Here is a 16,798-nt window from a genome sequence, read left to right as displayed (position 1 = left end):
TTACATCATTTTGCATTGTGTAATCATGAATATATTTTATATAATTGTTTTAAAAATTTTTATCTTTAACTTTTATACTAGAATTGAAAAAGCAATTTCCACAGTACTGTTACAATGTTACATTATTCTGTATTTATTTATGTATTTACCTTTAGCAGCAAGTTTTATACTTCCATATGCATTGATGGTGCTTCTTAGCTTTGTTTTTTTTTTTCAACTTGAAGAATTCTCTTTTTTAACATTTCTTGTAAGACTGATCTTGTAATAATAGACTTCTTCAGATTTGTTTGGGTATATCTTTGTCTCTTCAATTTTAAAGGACAGTTTTACCAAGTATTGTATTCTTGGTTGGCAGTTTTTAACTTTCTGCATTTTGAAGTATTCCACTGCCTTTCAAAGTTTCTGCTGAAAAATCCAGTGACTGTCTTGGGGAAGTTCTCTTCTATGTGAAGTGTCCCTTTTCATTGGCTGATCTCACAGTTCTCTTTGTGTCTGACTTTTCACAATTTGATTGTAATGTTTCTCACTGTGGAATTCTTTTGTTCCTCTTATTTGGATTTCCTAAATGTAGATATTCTTTTTTTTTTTTCAAATTTCAGAAGTTTTTTTTTTTCCATTATTTTTTTGAGTAAGTTTTTGTCTTTGTCTTTTCTTTCTTGGACATTCATAATTGTATATATTAGTTTATTCAGTGGTATCCTATAAGCCACCAAGATTTTTCTTTATTCTTTTTCACTTTTTTTTCCTATTATGCTATTGACTGGCTTATATCAAATGACCTGTCTTCAAATCCAGTGATTCTTCTGCTTGATCTAGTATGATGTTTTGATGTAGATTGAATTTTTCTATTGAATTTTTTCATTTCAGTTACTGTTTTCTTTCAGGTCAAGAGTTCTTTTGGCTCATATGAATCTTTGCTAAAATTTCATTTTGTTCATGCATTTGTCTCCCAAGTTCATTTTGAACACTGCCAGGAAATTCATATGTTACGTGTCAGTAAAATTGGGGTCTTGAAGTTTTATCTTGTTCCTTTTGGACAGGCATGTTTTCCTAATTGTTCATTTTCTTTGTCTCTTAGTGTCAGTACCTGCACATTAGAACAAGCAACCATCTTTTCCAGTCTTCATGAACAAGATTTGTATACAACAAGACCCTCAGTAGGAAGCCCTGCCAGGGACCTTTCAAACTCTCTGTATATGTGTCTTTGCTGGATTTATTTGCGTAAACTGCCAGTTAGGAGATTTGCCTGTTTCTTTTATCTTTTGTTTTCATCTTTCTTTCTTTAATTCACAATCTTTTGCTGCTTCTATTTTCTGTCTGTGGTATCACTAGTTTTCTGATGCAGCAGCACACCAGGACTCCTTTGAGTTCTCAGAGGCACACAGACATCTAGATTATACCAGGTCTCATGTATGCTCTGAAAATGGTAAGACTGAAGTCAGTCTGAATATTTGGCATATGTTTCTTTCTCCTCTCTTCTTCCCAGAGATGAGCCAGGCTCTGGGATTCTCAATGATTATTTTGTGCTGACCAGGAGAAGGGCTCTGGCAGATGACTGCATAGTAGTCCAACCTTTGCCTTTATTCTCAGTGGCCCGCATGCATCTAGAATATGCTGGGTCCCGTCAGTGCTCTTAGACAGGTGAAATAAAGTCAATCCCTTATACAGCCTCTGAAAATTTTGGAACATTGCATACTTGATCCAGCTCTTTCCAAAGAGAAGCTGAGATTTTGTGATTTCTTTACACACTTTATCATACAATGAAGACAGGTTATGATAATTACTTACATGATAGTCTAATCTGCCACCTTTTCCCCCAATGGCTAACAGGTATCTAAAATGTGCCAGGTCCAATCAGTGCTCCAGGAAAAACAAGATATAAGCCAGTCTCTCTGGTAGCCCCTGAAAAGGTTAGAAACTTATACATACAGTCCAATTCTTTTTCTCTTCAGGAACTGGAATTTGGTAGTTTTCAACCTTCTTCTTTTTCTGCTCTACTGAAGTTGAGAGGCTGTAGCAGGTGCTTGCTTGCTCATCCAAGCTGCCACCTTTGTTCTCAATGTCTCCTAGATTTCCACAGCATGCCAGCTTCTAACTTGCTTCAAGATAGGTGAGAAGGAACCAGTCTGTTGGGCAGAAGCCTATCCCTGGAAATTTTGGAATGTTGGACACAAAATTCATCTCTTTCCCTCCCCATGAAGAACCTGGGATTTGGAGGTTTCAGCAGTGCACTCTGTGCTGAGCCCTGGGGAGGTACCATAAGGAGTACTTGCTTGATAGATATCTTCTGTACTGCTCGTTTTGTTCTCATCCAGGGTCCCTTCTTTTCAGGGTTCAGATTCAGTTAAGAAATAAACCAGTCCCTTGGGCAACCCTCAGGAAAGTCAGAAGATTGGACTTGGATGTACAGATCAGACCCTTCCTTCCTCCCTGGGAAGAAGCTAAGTGCTGCAGGCTCATAGCACTCTTCTGGCGCTGTGTTGGGAAAGGGATTATGTTGTGAGGGTTTTATGAATTTTGCTACCAGCTTCAATGTTGTTAGTTTCATGCTTCTCTTGTGAGAAATCTGGTTTTTGATTTTTCACAAAGGAAGTCTATCTCTGTGTCTTTGCATCTTTGTGTCTTGGGGAGGCGGGAAGGAAAGGCCAGAACTTTCCATACCATTTCTCTGAGGTCACCTCCCAGTTTTTCTTTCTGCCTAGCTTTTTTTGCTTTCCTTCTGCCTTCTCCCTCCAGAGCTGCATTTTCTCCCAACACTGTCATGTTACTGGGCTAGTTTACCTGCCTTATTGCATCCAGCACTATCAAATCCCAGGTAGATCTGTCACAGGCTCATATTCACACACATGTTTATTAATACTTACCAATCTGAATTTACAAATATGTTTCTCTGCATCTTTTGACTCAGTAACACATTTTGGGAAATTTTATTGAGTTACAAGATATAGTTCTATTTTATAATGGTTATGTAATATTCCATTATGAAACTTCTTCATTATTTTCTTCTTTTTCCTATTGAGGGTAGTTATCTTATTTCTACTTTTTCCCACTACAAATATTTGCACGTGTTTTCAGATATTGAGGCTTTTATTTTGATGGGATAAAGTTTCTAGAGTAGAATTTCATAGCCAAAAGATTTCTCATAGTTTTAAGTTTGCATAAATGTCACATTGCTTTCCTCATACTGTAAGAATATAATTTACTCATAGAATGTGACAATGCTTATCCATCATGTCCCAGCTAGCCATGTGTGTTAAGCACCATTTAGACTTTGCCAGTTCAGTGGAGTGAAGGAATGTCTCTTTCCTAGTTCATGCTTATCTGACTATTGGCAAATTAATCTTTGGGCATATTTATTGTCCATTTGGATTAGCTTTTCTGATCATTGTTCATTTTTATTTTTTAAGTTTTTTTACATTTTCTTCTCAGAGGATTATATTGATAGATAACCTTACTTTTCAGATTTATCAATATTCCATTTAATATTTTAGGAAACACTGAGTATATATATATATATATATATATATATATATATATATATATATATAGTGTGTGTGTGTATGTGTGTGTGTGTGGGTATTTATTTATTTATGGTCAATATACCTATGTATTTCTTCATAGCATTGGAGTGTTCTGTCTTTGGTATGCTTCTAAAATGACAGAATCTATATAGTCTCATGGATTTTATTACAAAATTTTAAATTAGATATCTTTATTTAAAGTCTTTGGTTAACTGAAATGTATTCTTTATGTGATATAAGATATAGACACATTTTTATATTATACCTCTGGATACCCATTTGTTCCTGTGCTGCTTGCTAATACAACTTTCTCCACAATGAGTTGAATGGTAATCTTCAGAACATACTAACTGTGCATATGTTCTCTTTTTGTGGCTTAATTATTCTGTCCATTAGTTTGTCTAATTGTCTATACCAGTGCCACACTGACTAAATTTGGTGATTCGGTAGTATGTTTTGGTATCTGGTAAGTTTTATCTAACTGTTTTTCTTTGAATGATACATTTTGGAGAGGAAGAGCAATTTTGAGACATGTATTCTTCCATGTGAAATTTGTGAAAATTTATGTAATTCCGGGGGAAAAATTCTTCTTGTTTTTATTTTATTTGAATTAAATTTTTTATTCTGAAACACTCTGAATAAAAATAAATTTGGTCCTTAGAACAAGAGAGATAATCCAGAGATTAAAAACCCCCTCTAAAACATAAATACATGAATCAAAAGCATCTTATAAGACAGATCAGACCTCAGCTGGAGCAGCTAAGTGGCAATGTGGCCTAAGGGTCTGTGAATGCTTCTGAGAGGAGGCCAGCCTGCCTCTTGGGACATCTGACCTATCAACTTTTTCTCAAGATAAATAGAAGCACATGTCCTATGTGAGATGTAGAACCTGTGGTTGGAGTGACCCCATTATTAGCATATTTATAGAATCAGTATAAGAAAGGAACAGTTCTTGGAGTAGGTGATCCTCAATGCCATCTTCCCATTGGGTAAGGTTATCTGGACAACTCAGGGAAGGAAAGTTGACTCATCTATTATCCCAGTTCAGCATAGGAATGGAGTGAATGTGGCTTGAGACTCTCTTACAGATGCGGAAGAAACAGGGAAGATGGAATTTTCCTAAGATTCAGACTGAGAAATAGGTTCAATTATAACAGTGCCTTGATTTGAAGGACCTATCTTGGAAATATCATGGATTTTTGATGGGATAGCCTAATTTTTAAAGTCTGAATGTGTTAGAAGATGTATCAGAAGCTTTAAATCTTGGAAAGTAAATTGTTAATGTATTGCAAGTGCCACCACCACACCTTCCTAATATCCTCCTTTACTGTATTCATAGGGAAATGTGTCCTTCTCGTGTTCACATCCTCAAACTGTCCCTGTGACTTTTCTGAGCTCAAGGAGTTATTTGGCTCTGCCTCACCCCACTGGAGAGAACTCAGTAGCTGTCACTTTCCAATTTCGAACATGGAACCGAGCGGGGCTGTTGCTGAAAAGTCAGCTTCTACACTGGTCAGGGGCTCTTGTCCTTGTTCTTAGTGATGGAAAACTCAAGCTGAGTCTCTGCCCACCTGGCCAGCCAGTGAGAGCTGTCATAGCAGGTGAGACATCACAGTGCCTTTGTATAGCCATCAACATCCTTACCCATAAGCCTGAGAGCAGTCATTTTTGAATGAATAAAAAAATTGAAACAATTCATAATCCCAGTAGAACTAACTACAGATTCTATTTTCCTTTTTAATTGGGAAACTCTACGTTGTTCATGGGTGAGTCAACGTGACATAAGTCTGTTTACATGAAAGTATAGTTGTTACAGAGTTTAAAATGTGACTTTTATTATCTTAATTTGAGGGTTGGCAATCAGAGGTAAACTTGAAACACTAGAAAACATTAGCCTGATCCTAGATAGTCTTGAGAAAATGGTTGGATCTCTTTTAACTGTCTTTCAAACCCACACACTCTCTGATTATCAAAATACAGACAGTCTGGGACTTAGAATAGTTTGACATAATATTTTTCAACTTTACAATGGTGCAAAACCCATAATCATTTCGTAGAAATTATGCTTTGAACTTATAATTTTGACCTCCCTTGCCAGTCAGGTATATGGCAGATGCTTTCTCAGTGCTGGCAGCAGCAGCCAGCCATGTTACCTAGAGAGTCTTGTTATCACAGAGGCCAACAACCAACATTGTGCAGTGTTCTGTGAGGTCAGTGGGTTTTTGGATACAGGCATTTGATAAATTAAATGAGATACTCAACACTTTATTATAAAAATGGGTTTTATCTTATTTTTTTCAAGTAGAAGCTAAAGTATGTTCTTAGCATGCTTAACATAGGCCAGTGTAAGTTATGATGTTTTGTAGGTTAATTAGGTTTGTTAAAAGAATTTTTGGCTGTGATATTTTCAACTTAAGATGGGTTTATTGGGAGGTAATTCCTTAGTAATTTGAGGAGTGTCTATAATTTAAGTTATATTTTTTCCCCTTCTGTCAGAGCAGCTACCTTGGGTAGAGGCTACATGTTTTGAAGTAAACCTCCTATAACTTGTAGAGAATATCATCTTTGAACATTAGGGACCATTTTGCATATGAGAATTAATGATGGTTTAAACTCAGCTGGAGCTGAGAGTATGTCACTCCATGAATGTTGAATATGGAAGGGATATTTTGCTTAGGGTCTGAAAAGCTGGGAGTGAAAATAAAATTTTTCTTTCTTTTTATAAACCAAAAATTATTGACCACCAGCATACAGAATTTCCTTGTGAGCTGAACTGAGAGCATTAATTCAGTTAGTGACCGGAATCCTGGTTTGTTTAGCATTACAATCTGTATGCAATAGTAGCTGGAACTGTTTATATTTTTTACATGGAGATATAGGTTACCCACATATGTATATATGTATACACACACACACACACACACACATTAATTGAACTTTTTTTTGTTAGCCAGAACTCTTTTTCTTTTCTTTCTTTTTTTTTTTTTTTGTGTGTGTGGGGGGTGTCAGAGACTGTGAACCCAGGGCCTTGCACATGCCATACCACAATTTTTAAGTTAGAATCGTTACATGGAAAGACCACAAGAGTCCCACCCCCCTTTTGGTTTGTTCTCCTAGTTCTAGGATTATGGAATTTCTTTCAGAATTCTGTTTCAGAGTTAACTTCATCAAATATGTTTTAGCATCTTAGCAAAATCCTCTATCTTCTTGTTTACATATGTTCTCACTTTCTAGAGCAGGATTTATGACTTTTGGGGTCATGTTAGAAACATGACCTACATAAGAGAATTATGAGTCCCCAAAACCAAGTCACTAGTGGAAGATCAAGCAGAAGGAAAAAGCTGGTTTCTAGAGCATTTGCAGGAGTTGGATTTATGTGCTCATTTGGGCAAGGAATACTAAAATATGATAATTATATGTAAGACTGAACTTCAGCAGGAAGAAAGACCACATTTTATTTGGAGATTACATCTCCACTGGGCTACAAAATGACTTCTGATTCCGGCAGGTTGATTTTTATCCTTAAAAAGCTGTGACTAGTCTGTACCTTTATAATTTATTAGATACATTAGTTAACTATGGGACCTCCCTCAGGTGATAAGATTAGACTCAAGCAGGTTTCGTAGCATCCTAGAAATCAAGCATTCACTAATTTGTTGTTTTTAAGTGAATTAAACTTTTTCTCTGGGATCTTCTTATTTCTACAAGACAATTCCTAAAGATCTCAATTAATCACTCTTCCCTTCAGGGAAATGTGCATCTGCCCCCTGAAGTAACCTCTTGTCCATTAATGTCAGACTTGGTCAAGTGACACATTTTGGTAAATGGATTCTAAGTGGAAGTGACATTGACATATTGCAGTAGGAGCTTTAAGAGCCATAGCAAAACTCTGCCAAGTATTTTCTTCTTTAAGCCATGAAGAACTGCAGGCCATGCATTCATACTTGGTCTTAGGTGAAAAGATCACCTGCCACAGAGTGGATGCAGATCTGCTGCTTGGAACCACAGACAGATGAACCTTAGTTTGTTAGTCACTGACACATGGGTTGTTTGCTGCCACAAAATACTCTAGTGAAAGCTAATAAAAATTGCACTGGGCAATGTCCCGGGATGCTTGCTGTTCACTGATTCATCTCCCGAATGCCAGTGTGAATTTTCATCATAAAGCCTTGTAATAGAGCCAGCAGGAGATAATTCCATCATGCTCAGTTGGTTGCCAGTCCATGACTCCACCACCCTCTGTTCCATCATTTTAAAGAAGATTAGATAGTTCATTTTAGGATGCAAGAGACTGACTGCTTGAGCAAGAACTAATATTTGTATTTAAAAAATAAAACTATAATTATAGGTGAATATATGTAGCAAATTTGCAAAAGAGAAAATGTAAAAATGACATAAAATGAAAACATAGTTTTCTCATCCAAATATGTAATTTTTAAGAATACTTCTGCCAGCTGCCAGATGTGGTAGCCCAGGCCTGTAATCCCAGAAGCTTGAGAGGCTGAGGAAGGAGGATTGCAATTTCAAAGCCATCCTCGGTAACTTATCAAGGCTGTAAGCAACTTAACAAAAATCTGTCTCAAAATAAAATATTTTTAAAAAAGGGCTGGGGATGTTGCTCTGTGGTTCAGTGCCCCCAGGTTCAATCTCTGGTAACAACAAAAAAAGAATATATCTGCCAACTTTTTTTGCATGTTTATATAAAACTTAAACACATCCACATATACCACATACATTTTAATGTAATGCTTTTTTAGCTTTACATTTTATTTTTATGAATATCTGTGCCTAATTAGTGCCTAAATTAGTATTTTTGTGAATATTTGATTTGTTTATTATACCTGAGCATATCATTTTGTTTAAATTGTCTACTAAGATTATAAAAATTAACAACACATGCATGTAAGAAATTTTTAATTTGAAATCTTGGATAATATCTGTACTTCTCAATAGCTAAAGATATTATTTAACTAGATGAGACTAAAATATGCCCTGTGTTCTGTCATTGGAAATGTTTTCTCATCACAGGATAGTTCAAGGTTAGTTGTGGAAAATGTATTCCACAAAAGCCCTAGAAATGGAAGAAAGTACTCCTGTCTCCTGGTGTAGAATGTAGGACTGTATGCTCTGTGTCTTTATCCCTTTTATTCTGATTTCTTTTTCTTCCCCTTCCCCATACTTATCTGACTTAAAGAGTGATGAGAAAGTAAAAAACAGTGCTGGCAATGGGTATATAGACCATAATCTTCCCAAATGAACATAATAATTTTTGTTAGAACATAATAAGAACCAGACAAACCAGTTCGTAATCGGTCAACCAGAGACAAAGTCTCCCTCGAATCCCTAACCCAACTCAACAAGCCCCTGTCCAAGCTGACACGGACAATCCCTTCCTCTTGAGCAGGCTACAGGCTCACCTAATCACCTTCTCAGGATCTCCTACCAAAGCTCAAATCATTCCTCAGCCTTTCCCTGTCTCCCTTTGAGATCCCACACAGAAAAACAACCCGGGGCACTTGAGGTGGGATGTGGTGGTCTTTGACAAGCAGACTTGCCATTGTCTACATCTACTGTTTTCAGGCACTGGTCCTGTACTGGGGTCCCTTATAACCCACTTTGTTTACCTCCAGGTGATGGATTAAATGATGGTCAGTGGCATTCTGTGTCCTTATCTGCTAATGGGAATCATTTGAGCCTGAAGGTGGACAATGATGCATCCTCTGCTGCCCATTCCCTGCGTGGGCAGATTCTTTCTGCTAATACCTATTATTTTGGGGGTAAGTAAAAGGCACAGGCTATATTAATCAAACCTTCTTGTGTCCTTCCACATTCCAAGGTGACTGGTATTGCTAAATGAAAACTGATATTTTAGAATGACTTTTCTCTTTCAGTGATAGTCAGTTGGGAATTTTGATGGACAAAGACAATAAATTGTGGCCTAAAATGCAAGTCTACTCATTGATCTTATTTAAATGTGCACTAATGTGATTGATTTTAAATAGAGCTTCCTCTTGGGAGTTGTTCTCAACTACAGCTGCACGTGGCAATCTACTGGAAAGCTTCAAAAATGCTGGTGCAGGGCCGGGTCATGCCACATTGGTAGAGCACTTGCCTAGCGTATGTGAGGCACTGGGTTCCATTCTCAGCACCACATATAAATAAATAAAATAATAGATCCATCAACAACTAAAAAAAAACCATGCTGGTGCTGAGTTAACTAATCTTGTGTTCTGAGCCACAGGTTTTTTAAATGCCCTTCAGGTGATTTTAATATGAAGACAATGTGGAGCATCCTTATTGTCTATTTATAACCCTTATCACAAGGAATTTCCCTAATCCCCAAAGGCTGTTAGAACCTTTCGTTTTGACTTCATTTGTCAACATTAGGACTGCATGGTTGCTTTATTCTGACTGCTGGCTCCTCCTCTCCCTGGAATGTTTCTTCAGCAACACCTGAAAGCTTGCTGGAGATGCTGACTCACTGCCCCTTACCTTCTGCATCATGATCTGCATGTGACCAAGATCCCAGGTGGTCCTCAGTACTTTAGAGTTTAAGAAGCCATCTATATGGAAGGGCACTATTATGTACAATAGAGCAAGATATTGTCTGTTAATTTTTCTACTCTTGTTTAGCAATGCATTTTACCAAGACAACACCAGGCCATATCCTCTGGGCTCCAGTAAATGGAGCATTTGCTTGCTGAATGGGTCTTCGATTTAGTTCATCCAGGATCCCTTCAGCCAGCAAGAGAGTGCCTCTGAGGGTAATGAATCTCTATCCCTGGGGTAGTCAAGTGAAAAGTTTTTGCCACTAGATACTTGGACCTGTCAATAGTAAGAGTTATTTCTAACCTTGGCTTAATGCCTTCCTTGATATTATTTCTGTTTTGCATTTTATAGTTGTTCCTTTCTAAAGTAAGATTGGAATCATGATGGAGATAGCTTTCCAGCCCAAAAAGAAAATATAAAACCCTCTCTAAGAATTGACAGTGGAAACACAAACCATGAATCCAATTGTTTAATCTTTCGAGTTTCCTAGAGCAACCATGACTGCAAGAGGTAAAATAGTGTCAACACCCTTAAACATTGGACTGTGTACTTTTCTTGTTTGCTAAATATGGTACATTTCTGATCCTGAGAGGGTTTTACAAGATGTTTGCTATTTATGAAAGATTTTACAGCTCTGCAGAGAAACAAATTCCTTCAAAACCAAAATGAGAATTTATATAAGAACTATAATTCAAAGGGTAAAAGATTCTGAAGCACTAAAAGGGATAGGAAACAAAATCCTGGCTGTATTGTTTAATGATACAAAATAAAGTACACTGGAGAAAAATGTTTTCAGATCACAGAATCATCTTTCATATTTTAACACATATTCAGAATATGCAATTCACAGAGCCATGAGCATAAGTACTTTCCATAAATATTTACACACTGATGTGATAGGAATTGTTACTGGGAAATAGACCACATTCACACATTTATACAGCATTACTAATATTTCTTAAAAGCCTATAGAATGCAACATTATTGTATTTTTGAAGCTTCTCTTACTTCCTTCAAACTCATCTCCCAGGGAGTTATTATCTTGCACTTTGTAGGTTTATCATCTATGTAAGTAATTTTAAGTAGTATTTTATTTTGTGCTGGCCCACTTTTAACTTAATACATAGGGTAAGACTGTACATTCTTCCATGACTTCCTTTTATTCTTCTTCATTACTTTCTGAGATCCAGCCATGTATATGTGAATTGGCAAACTTAATTAATTTTTACTGCTGCATAGTTTTCAATGAATATTTTATCATAGTTTACTTATCTATTCCACTGTCTCTTTTTACTATTGATACATGTTTTGATTGTGCCCATATTTACTATTTTTTTAAAAAAAATGTTAATAATTCTTCTACAGTTGCTAAGAATCGTCTTACCAGTGATTTTAAAAATTTTCTTTGTGTACCATATTATGGTGCTCAAATGTAGAGTTAGTTCAGTGAAGCAGAAGTGACATACTGCAGTTTAAGTGACATGTACTGTTTGTTAAGTTGCATCCATTAGAACTCACATAAGTGAAGCACACAGACCCAGCTTTTGGTTCCACCAATATATTCGAAGGGACCTTAGAGATCTGGAGTTAAAACAGGCCTTTCTTGTGCATTTTCATTAAATGTTATTGTTAGACACAAAAAGTTTCTTGCTAATATAGTTTCCAATGAGAAACTATTTCCCTAAAATGAGCGAAATTACAGATTATACACATCCTAACAGGGAGGGGAGCTTAATAACTTTTCTTCATTATGATTTAACAGTTTTTCTATTGTAATTGCATATTGGCACTTAGTTGCAAAAATATTTTCAGAATCTGCGATCCCAGCACTTTATTCCTAAGAAATGTATAAATATAGAGTGACCTCTATATGCATGGCTGTAAATAACCAGCTAATTCCCACAGAACAATTTTAGACACTAACTCAGACTTAGTCCTCTATAGATATTATGCCAATGTAAATGTATCTTTTTTTCCTGAAGAAAAAATACATAATATTTAACAAACTGAAGTACTGCTTTCATCAGGTAAAAACACACATGCAAATACATACTCAAACATATCAGTTTGCTCATTTTTTTTAGATAAAAAGGTATCTATTATTTGTACTCCCAGGAAACCCAGTAGAGAAAATGTAGGATGAATCGACATGAAGTTCTGGCTTTTAGTAGATATATTATACTCAGAACTTTAATGCATAGGTGATCCAGGTTTGTTCTGGGGCCACTCAGCTTCATCTTGAGGGGAACTCCACCCTGACAACCCCGAATTAGGGTTATTTTAGGCAATCACAAGAGTAGTTGGTGTCAGTGTTTCTGTTCATTTAATTCTCTTTTTAATTAGTGTCCGTTGGTGCCAGAATATGTTTGACACTGAACCAGGAAATTTACTTCACCCAGTTCACACACTGTCACAACAACTGGGCTAATAAAGTGTTCCTGGGTCCACTAAGTGGAAATCAGTTAATGACATTGATTCTTCAAAGAAATCAATATCCTGTGATCTGAGACACTCTACAACCAGTTCTCTTCCCCTTTATTTCCTAATGTAAGCTTAACCCCTTATTCCCAATTATGTTATAGCTATAGTCAACCAAATTTTGTGATAGTACTTCACCCTAAAAGCATATATGTGTGCCTTGCTATTATAGTTAGGGTGACAATAAATTTATTGTCCAAACCAGGACACTTTAGAGAATGAGAGGGATGATATGAGTAATTTTGAAAGGACAGCTACATAAACCAAGACCTTCTGGTGGCATGGAACTATTTGCTATGTTATCTGCTATATTTTGGTCTGGATGTCTCAGTATGTAGCTTTCTTCTTGTGAGAGAGATTCACCTACTCAACAGTGTTTCAGTCAACTTTGTGTTGCTGTGACTAAAAGACCTTGCCAGAATAACTTAAAGGAGGAAAAGTTTTATTCTGGCTCATGGTTTCACAGGTTCAGTCATGGTCAACTGACTCCATACCTCTGGACCCAAGTTGAGGCAGAACCTCATAGTAGAAGGCCACAACAGAGGAAAGCAGCTCACAGTAGTCAGGAAACAGAGAGCTGTACTTACTAGGGACAAAATATAAACCCCAAAGTCATGCCCCCGGTGACCTACTTCCTCTAACCAACATCCTACCTGCCTATAGTTACCATCTAGTTAGTCCATATTAGTGGATGAATCCATTAATTAGGTTGTAACTCTCTATCATTTCACTTATGAACATTCTTATATTGTCTCACACATGAGTGTTTGGGGCCACCTCATATCAAAACCATAACAAATAGCAGTATTTTTTATTTCTCACATTAGAACTCTGATTTAATTATCTTTTTCTCAGCCTAAGGATATGTGTGTGTGTGTGTGTGTGTGTGTGTGTGTGTGTGTGTATGAAGTGTTCTTCAAATAGCTGTTTCACCATAGCATATTGTACTTTTGGTGCCTGCTATTGAGGTTGACTAAAAGTTAAAAATTCCCTGCTACAGGATCTTTGTACTATTAATTAACAGATTTTTTACCACAGAGTTGGGAATACTAAATTATGTTCAAAGATGCCAAAGCCACCATATGTGAAACATGAGGGGACCACTCTGTAACAAAGTCTCACTCTGCTGACCTCTTTCTGGTACAGTGGCATAAACTATCAGGTACTCTTGTGTTCCTCACAGGTACTTAACCATGATGACGCTCCCCAGTAGTGAAAGATACATTTTATTATTTGTACAGTAAGCATTCACTTCCCTATTTACACCTTTAATCTCAAATGAGGTCCCTAATGAAGAAACCTCCACCATTTTACCTTTTGTATGGGCTTGGGAGAAACCTTCTGTATGAACAAATGGAACATTCCTGGCTTTTGCTGGCTTTGAATCTCAATTTCCCTTTCTTTTCTACTTTTCTCTCTGTTGTGACTAGTGAGCCATGTACCTAGTGGCTTGACCTTCTTCTTCTTTAAAATTCTACATTAAGAAATATTTATTGTAATTATTGGACTTGGTTTAATTTTATTCCTAAAAGAAAAATATACCACATTTTATTTTGGAATAGTTTGAGGGAAATAAGCAGAAAAGAAATACTAGTGATTCTTTTTTATTATTTTGATTTGTTATATATGTCAACATAATACATTAGAATTCATATTACACATATAAAGCACAATTTTTCATATCTCTTGTTGTACACAAAGTAGAGTCACATTCTTCTTGTCTTCTTACATGTACTTAGGGTAACGATGACCATTACATTCCACCATCTTTCTTACCCCCATGCTCCCTCCCTTCCCTTTTCCCCTTTTCCCTATTTAGAGTTCATTTAATCCTCCCATTCATCTCCCCACCCCCCCAGAGCATATTATGGATCAGCATCTTTAAATCAGAGGAATCATTCAGCATTTGGTTTTGGGAGATTGGCTAATTTCACTTAGCATCATATTCTCCAGCTTCATCCATTTACCTGCAAAAGCCATGATTTTATTCTCTTTTAATGCTGAATAATGTTAGTGATTATGCAAAAATATTTGACTTGATTTTGCAATTGCCTGTGAAGTTCACATCAAAATTCCAAAGATGTTCTTCATAGAAATAGAAAAAGCAGTCATGAAATTCATCTGAAAAAATCCTCAGTAAGAAAAGTAAGGCAGGAGGCATCACAATATCAGACCTTAAATTATATTTCAGAGCTACAGTAACAAAAATGACATGGTATTGGCACCAAAAGAGATATAAACACCAATGGTACAGAATAGAAGACACAGAGACAAACCCACATAAATACAGTTATCTCATACTACACAAGGACTCCATAAACATAAACTGGAGAAAAGATAGCCTCTTCAACAAACGGTGTTGGGAAAAGTGGAAATCCATATGTAACAAAATGAAATTAGGTCCCTATCTCTCACCATACACAAAACTCAAAAGTGGATCAAGGACCTAGGCCTTATACCAGAGACCTTGTGCCTTTTAGAAAAAAAAGTAGAAAAAGAAAAATTCTCCATCATGTCATCTTAGGAAGTGGTTTCCTCATCAAGATTCCTAAAAGTGCAAGAAGTAAAATCAAGAATCAACAAATAGGATGGAATTATATTAAGCTTCTTCACAGAAAAAGAAACAATCAAGAATGTGAGGAGAGAACCTACAGAATGGGAGAAAATCTTTGCTACTTGCATCTTAGAGTTAATCTCCAGGATATATAAATAATTCAAAAAACTTAGCTCCAAAAACAAACAAGAAACCACATAAATAACCTAATAAATAAATGGGCAAATGAACTGAACAGACACTTCTCAAAAGAGGTACAAATGGCTAACAAATATATGAAAAACTGTCCAATATCTCTAGCAATTATATAAATACATATTAAAATTACTGACATAATCTCACTCGAGTCAAAATATCAGTCATCAAGATTACAAATAACAATAAAAGTTGGCAAGGATGTGGGGAAACAGTACACTCATAAATTGCTTGCTGGTGGCACTGCAAACTGGTGCAACCACTCTGGAAAGTAGAATGGAGATTACTCAAAAAACTTGGAATGGAACCACCATTTGACCCCAGTTAAATCATCATACTACAGTGATACAGATACATCAATGTTTATAGCAGCTCAATTCACAATAGTTAAGCTGTGGAACAAATCTAGGCATATATATACTCCATTGGTATATACACACAATGGAGTATTACGCATCCATAAAGAAGAATGACTTTATGACATTATCAAGGAAGTGGATAGATCTGGAAACTCATGCTACGCCAAATAAGCCTGTTCCAAGAAGCTAAACGCCAGAGGTTTTCTCTGATATGTGGAAGCTAACCCAAATAAGGGGAGAGGGGAAAAATAGAAATTCAGTTGATTATACAGAGGAGAATGAAGGAAAGGGGATAGGGATAAGAAAAGGACAGATGCCGAAGTCTGGCTGGGCACAAAATCACAAGCCACTCAAGCAGGAACAAACTTTATTTTTTGAAACTGACACCAATGCCCCGTACACATCCGGGAAGATTGCCCATCGACCCACGCCGCGTTCTCCCAGATCCCAAGAGGCAGTTCCTCCTCTGGAATTCCCTCCTACTGCACTTCCCCAACCAATGGGAACTCTCCAGGAGTCCCAGTAGCAGGCTGAGGTGGACAGCAGGAGTCCAATATTCATATGAATGCAAATCTTAACATAATCATATCATCTCAATGGCTAGCTGGCGTCACCTTTCAACCAAAAATGCCATGCATCATATTACTTGGCTGTGGCTCTTAGCATCTCCCCCCTTCTGTTTAATTAAGCAACAAGCAATGTGGCTAGGGACCGTGCCTGTTAGGTAGTCCAATTCAACATATGGTTTTTACCCATCATTGGAAAACTGACCTCTAGGCGTCAGCCTCCTGTCTTAGGTTGATACCACTGCAATTGGATCATACCCGTCACTGACTACCGGTCCAGCATATAGCCATACTTGTGGATAGGCCTATGCACCAGTGGGGGGGGTGAGGTTCTTTGCCTCACCTCTGTTGGCCCCCAAAATTAGACCATCACTAGTAGAAGGGAGGAGGATATAGAAATGCCACGACACCAAGTCAATTGACAGCTCTTTAGGAAAAATTGCAACACTGGTGACACATCAGCAAAGATACGCCAGCACTATCATAATTCGCTGCATCAACAGATAGATCACAATGCATACAAGTGATACATAGTCCAGGCAAGTTCTGTAAGCACTTCAAAGCGGAGCAATCTAT

The 16,798-nt window shown here is 36.9% G+C and overlaps 1 protein-coding gene across 2 annotated transcripts in view; it reads left to right on the top strand.

The window, feature by feature from the left end:
• Positions 1-16,798, top strand: part of LOC143382559 (contactin-associated protein-like 3) — a 161,371-nt gene that overhangs the window by 63,677 nt on the left and 80,896 nt on the right. For both annotated transcript variants that reach the window (XM_076836723.2, XM_076836722.2), the window contains exons 6-7: positions 4,861-5,122; positions 9,152-9,298. In XM_076836723.2, the coding sequence (XP_076692838.2) occupies positions 4,861-5,122; positions 9,152-9,298 (409 nt within the window). The remainder of the gene's footprint in view (positions 1-4,860; positions 5,123-9,151; positions 9,299-16,798) is intronic.

This window comes from Callospermophilus lateralis, chromosome 17 (genome assembly GCF_048772815.1).
Source record: "Callospermophilus lateralis isolate mCalLat2 chromosome 17, mCalLat2.hap1, whole genome shotgun sequence".
In the NCBI taxonomy this organism is placed as follows: Eukaryota; Metazoa; Chordata; class Mammalia; order Rodentia; family Sciuridae; genus Callospermophilus; species Callospermophilus lateralis.
The sequence above is the reverse complement of the archived record's forward strand: the minus strand, read 5'-3'. Positions and strand labels throughout refer to the sequence as shown.